Source organism: Mauremys mutica, chromosome 8, assembly GCF_020497125.1.
Source record: "Mauremys mutica isolate MM-2020 ecotype Southern chromosome 8, ASM2049712v1, whole genome shotgun sequence".
Lineage (NCBI taxonomy): Eukaryota > Metazoa > Chordata > Testudines > Geoemydidae > Mauremys > Mauremys mutica.
Window position 1 is genome coordinate 95,233,620 of NC_059079.1, and position 21,822 is coordinate 95,255,441.

General features: G+C 43.1%; 1 protein-coding gene across 2 annotated transcripts in view; it reads right to left on the minus strand.

The window, feature by feature from the left end:
• Positions 1 to 16,810, minus strand: part of ARHGAP26 (Rho GTPase activating protein 26) — a 313,981-nt gene extending 297,171 nt beyond the window's left edge. For both annotated transcript variants that reach the window (XM_045028598.1, XM_045028597.1), the window contains exon 1: positions 15,996 to 16,810. In XM_045028598.1, coding sequence (XP_044884533.1) covers positions 15,996 to 16,149 — 154 coding nt within the window. In that variant the 5' untranslated portion in view covers positions 16,150 to 16,810. The remainder of the gene's footprint in view (positions 1 to 15,995) is intronic.
• Between the last annotated feature and the right edge of the window lie 5,012 nt (positions 16,811 to 21,822).

The following is a 21,822-nucleotide window of genomic DNA, read 5'->3' on the forward strand; positions in this document are numbered from 1 at the left end:
CAGCAAGTACAGAATCAAATTCAGGTGGCCATGGTAACCCAGCATGGAACACAGGATTCTTCACCGTTTGGAAAGCATACCACACTCTCTCTTTCCTTATCTCACATCAAGTGGCAGTAGCACATCTTCTAGTCAGGAGTATAGACATCTAACCACCAATGTTTGCTCCTGAAAGAACAGAGGCAGTGATTTGAAAGTCAGATCCTTAATCTGTGCTTCTGTTTCTTCTTCTGTGAAGAGGTTATAGTGCTTACCTCCCTCACGGAGAGGTTAGAAGGAAGAGACAATTTGAAAGTTAGTCAGTTTTTTAAAAAAATCTTTAAAGTCTTTTCAGATCTGCCCACAAGTCTTCCCACCCACGCCCCAAGCCAACATTTGTGGTTTTATATATTGTGATATGAATAGCTCACAACAGAAGAAGCTGTTGAGTAATTAGTGGGTTATACAGCAAAACTGGCTCTCTGCAAATGCAGTCAAATGTAGAAGAATGTAAGCGAGAGGGAGGGGCTTGGAAATTTTTTTCTCTATCACCACTTCCAGTTACAGGCCTCTTAGGCAACACCTTCCATAGGTGGCAGAGTAAGTTTTACTCTGAAGTGTGATTTTTACATTGATGGTCCCCCTTCAGTGTTTGTAAATCCTTAGCGGACAGGCATGCTATTAATAATACTGCCCTGCACTTCAGGAGTGCCATGTTAGAGTCTCTCATAAGACCAGGATGCTCCTAGCTCTGAGAAACAAAAGTGTTTCTTAGGTCAAAGGGGGCTTTGCAGCTGAACAGATATTATTGTAACCCCTCCCTCTAAAGTACTTGAGGTTTTCCATTAGTTTACATTTTATGCTCAGCTTCTTTCCATCTCTTGCCTTGAAATCAGGCAGGCTGTTTTGGTACCAGTGTCACTTGCTAGAGCCTGGCAGAGACATGGGTATATAACAGCCTGGAATATATCTCACCATTTGATTTTTACCAGAAAGCACTTGTGGTTTTAAAACTACCACTTTTTACCTGACCTGTTCAACTCCTTCACTACTCCCCAGAGCCTGGGTGCCTTCTCAAATTCGAGGAAAGGAGGTCAGTAATTTCTCTGAGTCAGGCTCAGACTGTAAACAAACATTCAGCAGCTAGTTTCACAAAACGCTCAGCCCTTCAGCAATCTGTGGCATGCTGGTGTATTGCCCAGACACCACTTCATCTGGAGCTCTGGGTGTTTAAGAGACATTGCCACAGAATTTTCCATGCTCACCTCCACCTGCTGAAAAGGTGATGGTGAGATGCCCAGACCGAAAATCTGTTTAGTTTAGGGGGTTGGTTGCTGGTAGTGGTGTGTGCACAGTGGGCTACTCAGCACAATCAGAGATTATGTGTAACTCTATAAAACTAGCCTTGAAAAGACATTCAGCAGCAAAGTCCCTTAATCAAAGACTCCTCTTGGATGGACGTCAGTTACCTCAGATTCAGGAAGAGAACCCTGCTTTAAGCTAAGTTAATTGAAAGGGGGTTGATAGAAAGAATTTCTGATCAAGGCAGGTGAGGTAGTATCTTTTATTGGACCAACTTCTGCTGGTGAGAGAGAAGTTTTCAAGCCATACAGAGCTCTTCTTCAGGTAAGATAATTGTCATTCCTGGGCAAGAAGAACAACAACAGTGTTATCATTCCCCACAGGACCCCAACAAACGGGAAGGAAAACCTTGGTGAGTGTCAAAACACTAACTGCCTGTTCTCACTTCCCTTCCTGACTTAGGCCAAGTCTACGTTATAAACTTACATCGGTATAACTACATTGTTCAGAGGTGTGAAAAATCCATCCCCCTGACCGATGCAGTTATACCAACCTAGCCCCCGGCACAGACAGGCAAGCTTCTCTCATTGATATAGCTACCTCCTCTCGCAGAGGTAGATTAACTACGCCAACGGGAGAAGCTTTCGTGTTGACCTAATAGCATCTTCAGTGAAGCGCTACAGAGGTAGCGCTGCAATGTCTTAAATGTAGTCCTGCCCTTAACCAAACCACGTCCAACAAAATACTTTAAAAGAGGCATAATACCACCAATTAAGGAAGGGAAATACTACATACAACTATCAAAAGAATTAATTTTGTCAAATAATCATGGTCTGTTATAGGGTTATCAGTAAGGCAACACTATATCTGATTTCTTGGAGGCAGAAGAATACAAAAAGAAATCAGGGGGGCAAGGGACAACAAAAACAAAAAAGAAACAGACCAGGACATTTCATTTTACACAAATACTGTATAGTAAGAAACCAAATTCCTAGAGACTTGTCCGGCTGAAAGTTATACATTGAGATGTTTTCTTAATACTTGACTAATAACTGATTATTAAATCTTTAGAAAAAAATACTCAATTTGAACAATGGAAAGAGACCAGCAAATTTCACTTTAATTTCTAGCCAGTTGCACTTTGATTCTCATGCACTATCTGCGATTAATGCTGCAACCCTGCAGGTGATTTATTTTATTTTATTTTTAAAGTCATGGACATCTTTGATTGGATAAAAGCGTAGCTGTAGTGGTGGGAGAGGAGCAATTTTAAAATGAACCTCAATCTTGTGATATTTGATCTGAGGGGAGTGGAGTCGGAGAGAAAAGATTGTAACACATAATAAGTCAAGCACTCCGCATTTTGGTAAGCATTAGCAAAGAGTCGCAAAACGACAGGTTTCACCTCTTCTGAGCACAGCTGCGAAAGTGGATTTGTTTCAGGTGTAGAGTCATGTCTGCTTGAAGCAGCAGATAAGCAGTCTTCTGTTCAGATATGTCTGCCCACTTATCGCCTTGGGAGGTCACTCACACTAGAAGGATCACCTGCTATTTGAGTCGGGGCGGGGGGGCAAAGAGAGAACAGCCCAACATTAGGCAGGGGGAAAAAGCTGGTTAACTCCTGTAGCTGAGCAGAACTGGCCTGGAGGTGAGGAGCAGACCAAAAATAGGGAGGAGGTAGGAGGGAGAAAATCATAAAATGCCTGCCTAAAAGATCATTTAAAATAGTCACTGCTCTCAAGAGCCCAATCAGATGGTTTCTAATCACCAGAGCCTAACATCCTGCATGCAGTTTACAGAAGCGATTCTGCACAGGTTTCCGGGTCCCAGGTTCATCATCCCCAACGGACGGAGTCCTGCACAGCACATTTGAGCAGGTCAGGCTAGCTGCTCTCTTCTCTCATCTCATTATGGCCCATTCTTGGCATAGTTTTCTTCTCTCTCAAGTGAAATATAAGAACAGACGCCCTTCATATGCAAGATCACACTTCTCTTGCTACAACAGTGCCAACTCTCCAGAGCTCCTGCTGACCCAGGGCAAGGGACCACAAGAATGTTACAAACAGGGCAGGCAGAATGAAGATAATCCATGAACACTCAAGACACCTGCATCCTGAAAAGCCTGAAAGAGAAAAGGAGACACATACAAGGCAAAGTAGTGGTCAAAACAGGGGTTCATTCTCCTGTGAGAGAATCTCTGTCCCCACAGTTCTAGGCCACTAGAGAGAAGTATCGCACCTCATATTGGGACAGATGGGTGCAAGAACAGCTGCTGTCCTGATTTCAATTAACTGCACATGTTTGCATGCAACAGGGTCAAGAGGCAACTCCACATACCTGTGGGGATTTCAGCTAAAGAGTGTCTGTTCCACGCTAGCCCAAAGTTTACAAGCGTTCAAGCAGAGTGCCCTGCCAGAAGACTAAACAGAGTGCATGCTTTTAATTAAAGATTGGAAGGCAACTGGATTTCTTTAGACAGACCTCTAGTGAAGCCTGCTTGGAGAGTGATCAGCACTATTGCCCCAGAAGTTGTAGACAAGAGGGAGGAAGAGGCATGCCAATATCACAGATCTTATCCAGAGGGTACATGCCTACTCCCAGACCCATAAGAAGAGCAAGACAAATGGAAACAAAGGATCTGTACTCTGGTTCAGCACCAGCATGGACTCAAGGTATGGTTTCCTACAAATTCCTAGTGAAGGAGAAGAAAGTATGGACAAGTCAAGCAACATTATTGTGACCTGGTTTCCCAGCAAGAACAACTTCAGCAGGACCAGCTAAATAACCATATTGGCAGGCACCATTTTATCTCTTTGGAAACCCCTTGCATTTCCTTTTGGGTGAGGGGGCGACAGCTAAGATTCGGTGTAAGCAGCAACATATCCTGTATTGGTTTCAAACCAAACAAATAGGAACTAGAAGATAATGTTCCCCCACAGCCAGGAGCCATTGCGACATTAAAGAGATTCAAGTGCTTGTCTTCACACAGTCCTGAGTTGAGGATCCTGAGCCCAGCAAGGGATGTGCTTTGGTGGCTCCCACGATGGGAGAAAGCAAAAGGACAGGACAGGTCCTGCGAGATTTTAAGTCCAATAGGACTTCCAGGGTAGGCTTGCAGTCTCTGAGGATTTGGCATGAGATTTGGAGCCATGAGCTCAGAACCACTTCCTGTTTGCTAGTGTCCAGTAGTTGACTGTCAACCCATACCATCAGATCACCCATGGTTGGTTGTTTTTTTCCACCTTCCTCGCAGCAAAACCTAGGGGCTGGGTTTGAGGCAACTAGAGGGCTGGAACTCTCCCCCCTCCCAGAGGACACAGTCTGCACCTACATGAGACGGTTTAGTTGTCGCAACTTTTGGCAGGTGCTCAGTGCAAGAACTTGGAGAGTTAGGCTCCAGTTCCAAAAAGATAACATAGTGAGCATCCTGAGAGCGTCTCTTTATGAGATGAGGGCATTGTGTCTGACCCCCTAGGGAGAAATGCACTTGATGGCGGTGCTGGCTGGCAGTCAAGGTCCCCTCTTGCCTCAATCCCAGAAAGGGGAAGGGATGTTAGCAGGTGAGTGGAGGCACCCAGAGACCCTCCTAGTGCGATGAGTGGCTCCCCCTATGGTGGAAGCCCCCCCAAGAATTGGCAAATGATCAATGGGTGCGAGTGACTGCACTGGGCTGTTCTCTAGTGGGAACCTTGGAAGTAATTTAACTAATGCAAGTTGCAGCCTAGTTAAAATCCATACCGCGCATCCTCACCTTCTTCCATGCAGTGAGCACACCATAGCCTGTCTTGGAATCCATGCTTGCTAGTCACAGGAGAGAACGAGGCCTTGGCTACACCAGGAGTTGTGCCACTAAAATTCCACATTGTGCCTACTGAGACTGGGTCAGCTCCACTGAGGGAACAATAGGAGCAGCTCTGGCATGGCCAAGGCTCCAAGCAGCACTGGCATTTCAGAGTCACTCCGAGAAGGATTAGGCAACTTGGGGTTAAATTTCCAAAAGCACCGCAGTGACCTAACTTTTGAAAATGCGACCCCTGGTGCTTAAGTCTGGGATTTTCAAGGAGTGTGAGGGTTAGATGCCCAACAGCCATTAGGTTTCAGTGGGTCTTGGGTGGGGGGGCAGGGCAGGGATCAGCATTCACATCACACTCCCCATCAGTACTCAGCCCAAGCCGGGGAAGCTAATGATCCAACCAGCTGACCAAAGTTGGTGATGAATCCTGGTCACATGCCACCTGAGGCATATTGCACATATGCTGAGAAGTGGGTCTTGGGCACCTAATTCCTTTAGGCACCTTTGAAAAATCCCAGGCTAAAACTCCAACAGCGGCTGACTAGCCGTTCTAGCACCCCACTATTCTTTCAGCAGTAGAAAATGGTAAGGGGGGGAATAACCCAGTTTACATCTACTAAGAGAGGGGATGAAGATGATGATAAAAGTTAAAATAAATGGGACAGCTCCCACAATGGGCAAAACAGAAGTAAGTAGGATGAAGCGATTTGCTATCCTCTTTGCACTGCACTAGACCTGGTAATTAACAAGCCTCCTGCTGTTCTAACATTGCTTTTCCAGCCTCTCCTGGAGGGAAGTAGATTCATTTTCTCTTTTCAAGCAGGGGAAACTTAAAACTCACCTTTCTTCCAGGAAGGCAGAACTCAGTTTTATTCACTAGAATTCACCCTGCAGGGCAGGAGGAGTTAAAATTCCAAGGCTAACTCCAGGCCACAGCAACAGGTTCAGAGTTGTTCCCAACTATGTAGATTTATGCTTGATGCTTTTAGGGCATGGACCGCGGGGCATGTCTTCACTAGCAACATTAAGCACCATCGGCTGTGTAGTCGCAGCACCAGCACTGTAAAAAAAAACAAAAAACACCACCCCCAGGAAAGGAGTAGCTATCAGCACTGGGAACACGGCTCCCAGTGCTGGTGCACTGTCTACACTGCCACTCTACAGCACTGAAGCTTGCTTGGCGGGGGGTGGGGGGATATTTTTTTCACACCCCTGAGCGAGAAAGTTGCAGTGCTGTAAAGTAGCAGGGTAGACAAGGCCTCGGTCTCCAAAGAACTCTGTTCAAAACACTCCCCCAGAAGAAATGATGCTAGGCATGGAACTCAAGCCCAATCGCAGAGGTGAAGACTAAAATTTCACAGCAGTTCACTGCTAACAGCCTAACTGCAAATAAAATGCTGCTTGCAAAACAGCCCTTGCCTCACTCACCAGTCTGTGGACACACACAGACTATATACCCTGCAGCAGCATTTACCTGCTGACATTTAATGTGCTAGTGATCAAGGGAGCAGGCTAGCATGGTGGCCTAGAGATAGCACTCAGCACTAGGAAAAAGGACACCCAGACTGGGCTGTAAGCTCTACCGCAGCAAGAGTAAATCCCAAACTTATGCAGGTTTTTGCCTAATTTGGTAGACTACAGGTGGACAAGAAAGCAATAGACATAGCGTGCAAGTGATCAGGGAGCATGCAGTGAGCCAGAACAAAACACACAGCTAAGTCAGAAAGGAACAAAAAAAGGAAGTATGAGAAGAGTCTCTTGGATGCTGCCATAGCACCTACCCCTTAGGTAAACATGCAAGAAGCTTGAGCTGTCCAAAATTTTATCCTGCTGGGGGAGGGGGGGGGGAGTGTAGTGGTGTTACTGAGTAGAGATCCCCAGCTAACCCAAGGGAATCTGCTGCAATTTCACTAAACTAAATAAAAATGCAGCTCTAGAGCAGACGTGTGCACACACTGAGTCATTCTTCCCCTTTTGACCTGAAATATGTGGGGTAAAGAAGACGAGACTTCTTTATATTCTCCATGGTGCTGGGAGCCAAAAGATCAGAGGGATCCCAGTGGCTGTTTGGTACCTCTCCATGTAACTGGATTTTTAAGACTCAACTGTTTAGAAGGACTTGAGCAAGATTCATCTTGTCTCTCGAACATCCTGGGACCAAGATGGCTACCACTACACTTCATAGAAGAAACACTATCCGAATGAAACTATTGCCTTGTTATTAGCTTCTATTATTGACTACTGACCTCCACCTCTTGCTGTAAGAGATATGCTTTAGCAACTCCACCCATGAGGTTTTCTGTTTTGTTTTTTGCTTGACAGGTACTTTTTTTTTCATGTTAGGTCAAGGAAGAGCAGTTCCTTTATGGATTTGCTCTGCCAGGGAGTAGCTAGGCGTCACCTTTAAAATACACCCAGGTATTTATATGGGCCCTCTCACTGCAGTATCCAGCACCTTTGACCAGCTGCAGAGGCTGAGCAATCCACACAGAACAGGTGGCAGGCCACAAACCACATGGTTCGAGATCAAGTACCTGTTAAGATTCTGGTTTATTACCTACTGCAGCCACCATGTGTAATACATTAAATTAAAAAAGAACTGTTCTGAGTAATTCCCCAACACCCATCCCACCCCCAACTCCTCCTGCCTCACCTTAGTGTTGCGACGGCAGGAGATATAGGCTCAAACATTGTGCACTTACTACTGTAGCACTTTCCGTCTTAAAAAGTGCTTTATAAACCTTTGTGAATAAAGCCTCAGCCCCTTTGGGGCAGCCCCATATTTACAGAGAAAAAACACGAGGCAGACAGACATGATCTGACCTGCCCAAGGTCTCTCAAGAAGCCTCTGGCAGAGCTAGGACTAAAACTCACATCTCCTTGTTTCTAGTGTTGTGTTTCTCAGCTACATCTGCTCGAAGTTTCTGCACTTTTTCTTGGAGAACTAGATCTAACCTGACAAATTCAGCAATTTCCCCTCCGCCAAAATAAAAAATAAATTAGACACTGTCTTAGAGCCAAAATGAGACACTTCCTATGTCCCCCCCCATGGAAGATTGTAACACCAACATTTAAGGGAATACCAGGCTCAAGGGAAGTGATACTGGCAAAGACCTGAGCCTCCTAACCCAGCCACCATGTTTCAGACTCAGCCAGAGAAGGCACAAAGGGGGAGAAGAAGGGGGTTGGTGATCAGCTATTCCCAGGGCCTGCAACCACCACACAGCTTTGCCAGCTAACCTGCATCACCTCCACAAGAGCCCCAGTTTCCACTCTTTGCAGTTCATCATGAACGTCAATTTATATCTTAGCATTTGCAAGACTTTCTGAATAATTTATGCATGGTGTCGCAGAGAGGGACATATATTTTGATGAAAACCAGGCCACTGAAAGTATCAGGAAGAAATAAATGGAGACAGTGGAAACAGAGTCAGATCCTCCTTTACTTAAAAAAGGAAAGCCAAAATATAAGAAATTCCTCACTGAAGAAATGGGCCCCAAGCATGGCAGGACTTTTAATGAGGTTAGTCTTCAGCAAAAGCTAGGGTTTTTATTTTTAAGCCACGTGCATTCAACGCTAAAACTCCTTCTGTGCTTTTAAACAACGTGGTGAAAATAGTGCAACCCCAGGAAAGCTGATCACAGAATCCATAAGAGATATTTTTGTTTAAAAACAAAATCTGGATTTATGCAAAAAGAATGAGGGACGAACATGGCTACCACTCTGAAATCCGGATTTATGGCAAGTGAGAAAACTTAATTATACCCATTGAAATCATCTTCCCTGATTAGACAGACAGATACAGTGCTTGACACTGCTGATTTTAACCAGCTGGATGTATAATGAGACTTGCTGAGCAAACCTGGAGTAGAAAATAGTTCTTGCCAAGGGCTACCTTGTGGCCTATATACAAGTCACATACATTTGCAAGGAATATACCGCTCTGTACTTGGGGCTTAACCTTTTCAGTCATACAGGCCGATCAGCCACAACTGTTCAAGCAATGCTGGCAAAAATCTCCCACACTTCTAATCTCATTGGACTGCAGGTGAGGAGTAGTTGCCTGGAGGGTGTGGGGGGAGGGGAAAATTAGGAGACTACAACAAAACACTGCATAGATACTCACCCCTGGTCATTTATCACCATCAAAAGAACCAACTCTTCATGCACATTCTGTGTCTAAAATGAAGTGAAGAAGGTATGAAACAGCTAAAAGAAAGACTGTAAAGACTGTATTGTCAAGCAGATATTTAAATTGTTAGTTTTACTACATCACTTGCACTAAAAGATCTTGTACTTAAACCCCACATCCACTCCTTTTACTAGTTTAGTAGATTTTTCCCCAAATGGATCGGGTTGGTTGCCATTCTCATCCAAATTTGCTTCACAGCTCACCACACGCTCATTGCAGCATCAGGTAACGAAAAGAAAAACAAAACCACCAGAGTCAGAGAGCTTTAAGGCCAGAAGGAACCACTCGATCATCTAGTCTGACCTCCTGTATATTACTGGCCACCAACACCACCAGCATACTGTACTAAACCCAACAACAGAAATGAGACTCACAGGAGACTAGACTATTATGTGCTACCACGCAGGCTTGGGGAGACATCATGAGTGATGCTATGCAGAGATGTTTCTGTAGGCCTTACAACCGAGTGCTTAACAAGCCAAAAGGAAATTTACTACCTTAAGATATAAAAAACAGCTAGGTCCTAATCATCCTCCTACTTCACTTTTCTTTTCAAATAAAGAGTGAGTTTGTTGATTGTATTGATGTTAGTGTCTGACTGTCATAGACTATGGCAAGTTCGATACAGACAATGGCAGATACAGACTATGGCAAATTCTACCCCAGGCCATTCCAATGGTTCTTGCCAGACACCTCAGGATTCTTCCACAGTGATTTAGTGAAAGTTGTGGACAAAACAACTGTGTGGTCTCAGTGGGACCAATCCTGCAAGGTGCCGGGCACCAGTTCTTCCTGAAGTCATTGGGCTTTCCACATTGAAGAACAAAAGAGGAAGAAGTTAAAGGGCCAAATTCTGTTCTCTGTCACACCAGTGTAACTCCGCTGAAGTCAATTGATTTACTCCAGATTTATACCAGTGTAACAGAGAAGGATCTAACTTACTTTGAGCCATTTTGACAGTCAATGTTTGGGACAAGCAGAGAAGAATACAAGCAAGAAAGAAAATACACATTCTGAAGCTGCTACCCTTTAAAACTTTTTGTGAATGAGCCTGCCGCAATAGCTCCGATTAGTCTAGTCCTGCACCATGGTTTTGTGAAATGCATTTTTAATTGTGATCCAATTCAGAATCACCCTGCCTCAAGAGACAAAAGGTTTAGTGCACTAATCAAGTGCACCACAGAACCCTGATCTGTATTTGGAAGCATTCCAGTGAAACTGTTTTACAGAAGGTGCTTTTGGGGAATTCATACATCTCAATATTCTGTCACTAGGAAATGATGTTTCCCCCAGGAACACCACCACCTTCTTCTGTTCTTGACTTTTCCTTTTAAACGTTCCCAACCCAATGGGTCCGTACAGAGAAAAAACAGTCATTGCCTCAGCTAAACTGATGTTTCAATATGAAAATATTCACTTAATATAAAGGGGTTGTTACTTTGCACAGCATTCTCAAGACAAACAGGATCCACATGCACTCTCCAACTAACAGGTCTGACTGTAACACTTCCTCATGCAAGAAGTCTTAATTCTACCTTGAATGCAATTATTTGTGAGAAAGGGCCACAGAATCAGGGCCATTTTCTGAATGATATATACTTTTTAAACAGACAAAAATACAATGTAGGGGTAAGTGCTCAGACTTGAACTCTCCTAGACTATTGGGAATAGAAAGTCATATCACAATTACTGGTTTTTCCATAGTGCCTACAAGCTCTAATCATGGATCAGGACCCCATTCTTCTAGGTTCTGTACACATGGCACAAAATCGCCTTGAAGTGCCACAGTAAGTGTAAAACACTGCAGTCTCATTGATGCAGGCAGTAGAGTTTGACATTGTTATTAAAAAGCCAATACAAAAGTGTTCTAAATAGAATCTAGGAACTTACCTACCATTAGCAATCTCCAGACCAGTAACATTGACAAACCAACACTTTTTTGCAGATTTGCTAGAAAAAACTGTAAATAAAACTATTGAAATTAATAAGTTCTAATAGCGGAGTTTATTTCTTATAAGTTAACAGACTAGGGTGACCAGACAGCAAATGTGAAAAATCGGGACAGGGGTTGGGGGATTAATAGGAGCCTATATAAGAAGGCCACCCAAAAATCGGGACTGTCCCTATAAAATCAGGACATCTGGTCACCCTATAACAGACCCATCCCGATGCTGGAACCTCCATTTCCTGAAAATAGAGAATTAAAATGGTCAGAGACAGATATGATGTGTGTTCACATGAGCTACATGTTTTACATGATTACGCAGCTTTATACTCGTATGTCCGTTTCAGAAAACGCAAGGTACATCTACACAGCAAAGAAAAACCCAAGAGTCTCAGAGCCCAGGTCACTTGACTCGGGTTCACAGGGCTCTGGCTGCGGGGCTAAAAAAATAGCAGTGCAGACATTCCCAGGTTGGAGCCTGGGGTCCAAGACCCTCCTCCCTTGCCGGCTATCAGAGCCCCGATTCCAGCCCAAGCTGGAACCTCACAGTACTGTTGACCTAGGCTCTCAGACTCGGTGCCGTGGGTTTTTCTTTGCACTGTAGACATACCCACACGGAATGAGCTGCTTTTAGAAGAGGAAGACCGTATGCGTGTTAACCGGCTCTCACATCCCTTATATCCCTCTTTTCACATGAGTTACTTAACTTTCAATTCCTCCGAACAAATAATTTCTTCCAAAACTTTTCACTGAATGTCTATTAAGCTATTTTAAGAACTGTTCATACCCTCAACGTATTAAGGCTGAAGAGTATGGTCCCTATTGTAATTTAGATTATAAGCACCTTGGGGCAAAGAATGCATTTCTCTACAGGCCAGATTCTGATCTCACTTACTCAGGTACATACAGGAGAAGCAAATGACTTCAGATTTGCACAGGAGTAACAGAGATCAGAATGCAGATCTACCTTCCTAGAACACCAAGCACAAAGAAAAAGAAATTCCAGACCACAGTACTGTAAGCACTGATTGCATCATAGCAATTAGAGACAGAAATACACTTATTGAAGTATCCAATCCGTCCCTCTGAAAATACAGTATGTGACACCCTTTCCCCCTTCTGCCCCCCACCCCCGATAGAGTTCATTTCAGTTATTACACAGCACACTTGATTTTAGCCAGAAGGACAGTACGATAGTTCTATTACTCCTAAAGTTTTCACTTCAGTAACAGGTCAAGCTGATCGTTACTCAGGCAAGTTCAGAACAGGATTGCTCAGAGCAGTCAGTTGTCTACCCTGTCGGAAAATAGCTTGTTGCAGTAACAAGCCAAGAGAAATCAATGCAGTCCATTCTAACCCATTCGCTCTCACACAATATGCCTGCTAGTGTGATGCTGTTAACAGCCGTTAGTCACATGGGCCTGATTCAAGGCCCAGCGAAGTCAATGCAAAGACTCCCCTCGACTTTTCCACTGAAGTCACTTGGAGTTTTTGCCACCATCTTATTCAGGGCCAGGATTTCATCCAAGATGTTTATTGAAATGAAGCTAGAAAAAAAGAAAGTCATAAGCGGTTCTTTCCTTCAAAGAGACCAATTCACTTTCTTCCACCACAATTTAGATAGGAAGACTTTGCAACTTTATTACCAGGCAACGTTGTAACTCATCCTTGACGCTGTTGGACGGGAATCATCCTAGCTGTCTTGGACATATGGAAAGTGACACAGATTCCAAGAATTAATAGCTAAGATCATACAAGGGCAAAGGAAGCATCTTGGAGAAACCCACATACACAGATGCCACTAAAGAAGTGTAAGTCACATTAATTCAGTGTAACATAAAAATATTTGTCATAAAGCCTGATCCCAACAAGAAGAGAGAAAGCATTCCTAGATCAGTCTTTCCTTAAAAAGGAATTCACTAGAACTATACTTCGATTAATCCAGAGAAATTTCAAATGTATGTACCACTACTGTAGTGGAAAGAGATACGTTGGCTTCAAGAACACAACGCTTGTAGATGGTTTACCCCCAAATAACATGCTGATACTCAGCAGGAAAAGGCTCTCTTATGATGCCATAAAATTAAACATTCTGCTGTAATATATCAGGTCTCAGGTCTGCATATGGGCAAATTTGTGAATGCTTATTCTTTGACAGCCAGTCACCCAAAGTGTAAAGATCTTCAAAGGGGAATCCTGAAACACAGAACCTCTGTGGTGAGATTACAAGTGTAAAGGAACTAAACACCTGTAGGCTCAGAATTTGACCCGAGGGGGAAAGAGCACAAATAAAACCCAACAGCTGCAACTCAGCATTTATGAGGAACCCTCCAATGACAAACCTGTATGCAGGAGCCCTGGATAAGAATGTGACCTGTCCTGATTTTTAGTGGGTGACCGACCCCATCCATGTTTTAGAATCCCAAAATAACTCTTGGGGCATACAAAATACCATGTTGTAGTGTCAAGATGTGAGAACATGGCAACATCATGATGCTGTCACAAATTAATTTGTTCGACAGGAACCACAGCCATGGAGGATGGATGAGAAAGGTTTAGTCTCTCACCTCCCGCCCATCCCCCTTTGTTTATAAAAAAAATCAAATTTAAAAAAAAACAAAAAATGGAGTACATTTTGGTTACAAGATACTTTGAAAATATGCTCTTAAGACAGAGCACGAGCGATATTAGCCAGAGGAAACATCCATAATTTAGGGCCTCTCTACAGTGAAAAGGAGCCTGTATAAGGGAGTTTACATTAAGAATATAGCACCTCCAAAACCATATTTAACATGATTTACTCCTACCTGTGTACATAAAAATCTAACCATGTCACACCTATATTAATCTGGGCTGTAACATGATTTAATAACACAATTACACCCATTGGGTCCCTACTACACGAGCAAATCTAAGCTTGATATATGATATGAGCGGGGGGCGGGGGGACTAGGATATGTAAAACATTATCCCAACCATATTTATATTGTAACTGGGACATTTTGTTTTTTCAATGTTGGAGAAAGTTAAACTGAGGATTGCATATTGATTCTGTCCACTTACAAAATAAAAAATAAATCCTAGTATATGGTCTTAACCTACAACCTAATTTTACAACAAGTTGTATCCCTGTTACAAAAATCACCACTTGAGTTTCCACAAACTGCTTTGGGGCAGAGGGAGGAATGGGACTCAGCACTGGGACAGGACAAGTTTGAGATAAATCAGTAATTGTTCAAAAACATGTGCATGAACAGCTGACTGCATAACGCAAGGCAGCAGGTGGTGTTACCAGTCTCTTTCAAGAGACGATTTCATTACTGAATCCACACTTCACCATATAACAAGATGTATTTTTTTAAAAGTAATATTCATGCAGATTTAAAATTCAAAAGCAGATGCCAACACTTTTCCTTATGGCAGGTAACAGACTCATCACTCAGCCTTTCAAACAGGTATATTACAGGTTTCCCTGTGTGTTTTCATGCCCTATGGAACTCTGAATCCTGCTAAGAATGCCTGCATTACCATTCATAAGAACTGCCCATAAATGTATTCCTCCTGAACTGATGGGAGAACAGACCTGGGACTAAAAACAGCTTGATTTAACCCATTAGCTACTTTTTAGGAGAAAACAGGAAAATGACACCCAGTAGCATACAGCTCTTTCATTTTAGTTCAGAAACAATGACAACCAAAAGTAACACTGATGATCAACTTTGAGAGAAGCTCTGTATCTAGTGAACTGTCTTTTACTGCAGTCATATATGTAAGTCACACTTCAAGTACAAAAGTCATGAGGAGCAATGTTGCAGATAAGGGACAACATCCACACTGAGATGAGTTAAATATTGCCAGTATTTATGAACCATGACCAAGTGGCATTTAGCCTAAAGATGTAGAGTCAGGGGGATTTCGAAGCGCACTTTATAGGTGAGGAGTAGACTATACACTTCCACCACCACAAGGGTCAGATTTTTTTCTCCTTGAGGGAGGGAATTTAGAACCAAAAAAAGGACATTAATCACTGTTTGTGTGTTTACTTTCCTGATTATTCAACTGGCAACATCTTTTGGGGAGGAGACAATTGTCCTCACATCCCCTCCCCCACTCTATTTCAAGAGAAGAGACAGCTCTGCTAAGAGTTAAAGCTGTAAGGAAAGGTAGAGTGCTGCTGCCTTTTAAATAACTAGGCAAATAACCCACCTGCAACAACCATAACCCCTCCCCTTTGTGAGAAGCTGCTTTCACAGTGGCCTTTCCCAGTAGAAATATGCTAGGACTTTCAGAAGGAGAAGGGGAAAGTCATTAAAGACCAACTCATTCTTTATTTACATTTCAAAAGGTGCAAGCCAGCTCATTTGCAGCTCGCCTGCAGGACTGCATTTTGGAAGATACCCCCAAGCCATTCTCATTCGGAGTTCCTTATCTTCCCCCAACACCTGTGCACCACACCCCAACCAAGACTGCCAATAGACATATTTGTTACTAACTAAGCTATAACACAACTGTTGAAAAACAATAAGGTATTAGCATAGCATGAAAGCGATCATACAAGATTAATACTTAACTCCGCTCCTATTTTCCCCCACAGCTTCCTGCTTCTACATCCAATACCCTTTCCACAGGCTTGTATCTGTCAGCCAGTGCCCCCCCTGTTATTCCATCCAGGTATCCCGGGTGGCACTGGGTCAGATACATGCGATTCGGGATTCCTTGTCAGGCTTTAAGCCACCATCATTCCTTTCCCTGCCCTTCAGGGTTCTGACACGCCGTCACTTACTCTTGAGTGCTGCAATGAGCGACTTCCCATCTTTGATCAGCTCCTTGATGAATTTGTTGGTCTTGTCCAGCTCAGCTTCATGAGATTTCAGCCTCTCTCGGAACTGGGGACTGTCCAAGCAGCAGTCACTAAATTCCAAAGCAGGTAGTCCCATGGTTTCCTTACACACCCCTCCAACAAACCCTTTAAAAAAAAACTCACGAAAGAAGGAATTCCCACCAGTGCAACCAAATATATTGTTTAAAAAAACAAACCCACAAGTATATGTTCTTAGTCTATTTGAAAAGAAAACGAAACTATATCCACAGGGGAACACCCCTCTCCTTTCAATTGGTCACAGATTTCCAGGCACCTTAGAGGGAGGGAGGGGAATCAATTAATTAAAAATAATAAGCAGGTCAGAGGAGTTAATGAGGCTCAGGGTTTGCACTGGGATCCGCCTCAGATGCCAGGAGGTGGGAACAGGAGCAGCAAAGAGGAGGGGGCTCGTGCTGCAGTAGCAGCAATTGCTGCTGCCTGGGGATTGCTCATGGCGAGAACTTCCACGCGCGCTGCAAACCCAAGGGTGCCTCCGCTGCTCTCTCCCAGCCCATCCAATGGTGCTTGCTACCTAAAGTTCCCCTGGCTGGGCGAGAAGCAAGGAGCCCAGCGGCCTCACTCGGCAGCAGCTGCTGGTCAGCCCAGCTAGCCCTGATGGCATCCGGGACCAATCGGGACGCTTCCCTTCCCCGTTGGAACGTTGTGTATCATTTTTCCGAACGCGCTTCCCATTGGAACGTCCGGGTATCTTTTTTTTTTTTTTTTTTTTTTTCGAACGCGAGGCCTCCTCTTGCGCCAGCCGGAGCCAATCGGCGCGAGAGCTGCTGGGGGCAGGGAGGAGAGAGGGAGGAGGGATGCCCCTGCGATGATACAACAGGCCAGGGGGGGCGTGGCTAGGCCTGTGTCAAGTCGCATGAAGGAGGAGAGGGAACCCCCACCACCTCTTAAAGGAATACTGTAGCCGCCGAGACCGCGGAAGGCATGGGGGAGGTGCTGGGACAAGAACAGGAGTTACACAAGGACATTCCTCTGAAACCTGTTGCTACAACCACATGAGGGACCAGAGGAGACCCCACAAGAACAGTGCAGGAATGGGGGGTGGGAGGGCACCTCTAAACTTTCCTTGTCAGGAGAAGAGGACTTTCCTTGTCAGTGCTGTACAAAAACTTTCTACACACCAACCCTGCATGGGCTTACATGAGGCACTGGAAGGCAGGAGACCTGGGGTCTGTCCTACCTTTGCCAATGGGTTACTATGTGACCTTTGGCCAATCATTTCACTCCTCTCTGCCTCGATTTCCCCTCCCACCCTTCGTGTGTCTGGATTATCTATATTGTAAGGAATGCTGGTTGGGATCGTTTCTATTTGTTCCTGTGACATATTGCACTGAAAGTATTTTTTTTGGTAAGTTTAATTTTTTCTTCAAAAGTTTTTGAGGTTTTGCCAGTAAAACTTCAACCCAAAAAGTGTGTTTGGTTTATTTTAAGCTGAAAACAGAAAAATGGTTTTTCTTTAAATACCTGAAAAAATTGTTGAAAACACATCAAAAGCAGAAATTTCTCTTATGATAAAAAAACCATCATTTTTTCATCAAAAAATGTTTGAACAATACATTTTCACTAGCTTTAATTGTAAGCAGTTCAGGGCATGAAATATGTATTAATCTGTCTAGTACAATGGAGCCCCAGTAGTACTAAAACATACACAGCCTGTGAATTATTAAATCCTGTTTTTCTTTATTTAAAGATGGCAATGTGCTTGGGGCTGTATAATGCACACAGAGAAGCCTTTCTCCAAAGAATGTGTAGTCTAATAGTGACTCATGTCGAAGATTCAATGCACTGGGAAAGCCAGATGATTTGCTCAGACCACTATACCAGGCCTATCTCTGTAATACAACATACAATTTTTGTGTTAGGATTCTGCAGCTGTGATGACAATACTCATGTTTTTTTAAACATGGCTGCCACATACATGATCCCTTACAATAATGACACTTTAGCATTTAAATTCAAGCAGGGGTGGTACTAAACATAAGCAGACTTCAATCAGGGCTCCAAGCAGCTCAAAGAGGCCCAAATTTAGTATTACCCTCAAAATACAGTTCATCTTATTTAATGGGGACTTTTTAACGAGTGTATTAGTATATATAGTGTTAGTGTTGGTATATTTTTTTGGTTTGTGGAAATAATGCAATTAGTAATTTTAGCTGGGGGGGGGGAGCAAAAAATATTCCTCCTTAGGGCCTCTAGTAGGCTAGCATTGCCTCTGATCCAAGAGTGCAGTAAACTGTTGTACTTTTTTAGTAAGTGTAATTTTCAAGAAAAACGTGTAATTTAGTGGGTCAGCTGTTGCTGGAAGCAAGTCGTGTAACCATTCTATGCTTTGGTGATTCCAGCAATCAAATGGAGATGATAGTACTTCCCAGAGGCATTGTGACCCTTAAACCATTAAAATTCATCTACAAAGGAAAAAAAATGAGCTGGTGTGATTTTTTTACTTCTTTATTCTATAAAGAAGCCCCAAAAGGTTTGTGGTTCTAGTTAAAGGGCTTGGTTTTGTTTATGTCTTTTGTTCTTTTCTACATCAGAAATTCAGATCCTGTGTAGCCTAGAAGACTTCATAGCCCCAGGGCTCCATACCGGCAGACCCTTATGTCTAAATCCAAGCCACGCTGGCCTTTTACGTTGCCATATCATGATAAAAACTCATATCTAATTTTCTGTCCCCACTCACAATCCTAGGTCTCTTTCAGCATTGCTGCTTTCCAATTACACATCTGCATTTGTGATTATTTCCCCAGATTTATTAGCAGGAGATGAGACATAAGACTTTAATCTTTGAAGACAATTTGCCATGAAGGGTGGGTGAGCATGATATAACAGATTAGCTCCTCTGAGAGAGACTCCATGGAGGTACCATGACATGCTAGCAGCCCAACTCTGTCTTTCCAGGCTGAAAGTGTAGGTGCAGTATATCCCCTCTAACTGTGTTGCACTTAGCTAGGCGTGTAGGCTCAGGGATGCGTAACTATACTGCACAAATTCAGGTACTTTCATTTTCAGATGAATATGTTTAATTTGGATAGGACAATATTGAATGAATGCATTTGGTAAACCATGTCAATATGGGTAGCTGTGTATACTTCTGGACACCCTATGAATTCAGAACAAGCATTGCCACTGCCCATTCACCTACCTCTCTATTCAAGACTGCCAGACACAAATTCCAACCCACAAAGCAATTACTATTGTTAATTCCTTTAGCTTCAACTAGCATGAGATGCATGGGGGCTAATTATCAGTATTAAAAAAGGAAACAGCAACAGTGGTGGGTTGGCGGCCCTGTGGCGTTCTCTCTTTTACTTCTTTCAGCAAATGACTGAGCCATGTTCAGGCTGAATTCATCCCAACTTCAGCCTGCTGCATTTAAAGGGATACTAACATACTTTTTATGCTACCAGAGCAACTGAGAAGAATGGTGCCTGAGTAAAGTTTCCTCAAAGAAATCTGTGAAACCAACACAATGAATATTAAATACTAAATAATCCAGTACAATACAGCTTTAAACAGTTTTGTGAACACCAGAATGAAACATCTCTCATTTTCACTGAGATTTACTTTCTAGCTAGTCCATAACCCACAACATAACATATAAGCATGTGCATAAGTGAATATATGTAAACCCAAATGGTTTGGACCCGAGCTACCTAGAGAGGTGCCTTTCTCCCTGTGCACCATCACAATGGCTGCGATCAGCTGTGAGCCCTGTTGACAATCACTGGATGAGCACTCTCAGCAATCAGTAATGAGCTCTGGAATTCCCTTTCTTGTCAGCATGAAAGCGTTTGCTGTCAGAGCTCAGTCAGGCTTAGGAAAAGGAGGGATTTCTAATTCTGGCTGTGCCACTACCTTCCCATGTGTCCTTGAGTAGCCACACCCCAGCTCTCAAGTGAACTGGGAGTAACAATAATTATTTGCCTACCTCAGGCGTAATGTAAAGTTTAATTAGCTAATGTTTACATAGCCTTCCCTCACTTCTATAAAGTGCTAAGTATTATTATTTCTCACTTTAAAATCTTCTACCATTGATGTTTGGTTTTGTCTACAGTGGGCCAAAATGCCCCAGCATTTTTTATTGGTTTTGTATACTTACAGTGTTATTGTTTTAGTTTAATGTTAATACGTTGATGAGACCAATGCTTGTCAAATGGCTAACACAGGAGAATCTATAACTAGTTGGACACTCATGTTACTGGGGCTGAAAGCTGAATTCTGTACAAATAATTTGTACCGGCAGTTTGAGAATAAGTATACCTAGTGAATATTTCCCAGTGTTTATCATCACTGATATTGGGAGTCATTTAGGGGAACAAATGCCGGATGAGGCATTTTGTAAATAAACTTAATATTTTTACCTGTTTTGTCCTATATGGGGAGATGGTTTTAAATGATGTAAAATCTGAAATATACAATATGAAGGGGAACAGTGGAGAGAATAGAGTCTAATATTATTGCCTTTGAAAGCATGTATTTTCCCTTCCTGTTGCGCTACCAAATTGCATCATGAAACCTGCTTTTCAAGCAAAAATCAGAGGATGTCACACAACCACAAACAGTAAAGGAAACAATGCAAAATGTAATTTCACTGTAATTTTATGATGGGGACAGAAATAAGATTATGCAAACTCATCGTCCTGTGTGACCAGTGACAGGATTGGAACCCTCTCCTCTTAGCAGTCAAATCACAATGCTTCCTCGTGGTTCTGTACTTTTCTTTTTTCCTGCATACTTCTGATATGAGCATCAGAATAAACGCATTATATTTGAGTTCCCAGAGTGCTGTGTCTGTTGGCAGAGGCAGGAGTGCGGGAACTGGAGAGGAATAATAGCAATTGATGCTTTCCAAACAAGCTTTGTTGGGATCATGCATCCAAATTGTCTGTAGCAGACTGCCATGTAGTAAGAAGAAACCAAAGCTTCTAAATCCACTCCCTAGACCTCTGCCAACTGCTTGTACTCCTAGGCATACTTGCATGGGTTTGTGATGTTCCAGCAACCTTTCCATCTAGCCTAGCATCAAGTCACATTAATTTGACATGTTTTGGGTCCTGCTCCTGCTCCCACAGGAGCCAATAAAAGCATTCCCATTGACTTCAAGGGATGCAGGATTGAGCCCTTCATTAGGGCCAAGTGAGTATTCTCATGCACTTTTCCAAGGCATTTACAGGCTATTACTGAGTGACACAGACATGAGGGGGCAAAGGGGCAGATGTGTGTATACACACACGTGTGTGTGCATGTGTGTACACGGATATGTATACAATTATTACCGACTGTCATAAGCTATTGAATGCTGTCATATCTCTTCAGAATGTCTTGCACCACCAAATTCAGCCAGAGCAGGCAACGTGGCAGTTGTATAGTCAGCTATCATTCTCTGATCTCACAATGTAGTCTCCATTGTCAATGATCATAAAAAAACCAGGGTTGTGGAGAGGGATGTGAAGGCAGACTTTAGGAGTTAACACCACACAGTCATTTGGTCTTGAAGCTTTGATAGTGGGTTGGCTGCCCTGTAACCCTTTTTAAACTCCAAGAAGCTGTCAGGGGCATTTAGATTTCAGAAACCTGGAGCTGAGTGAGATATTTCTTGGAATGACACCCACTGAGCGATGTGTTCATTTGTTCACATTCTGCTTTTTATGTGACCATATATTGCCCTCACTGTCTCTCTCTCTCTCTTAAGGAATGTTTTTTTTATGAAGCTGGGCACAGATGAATCATT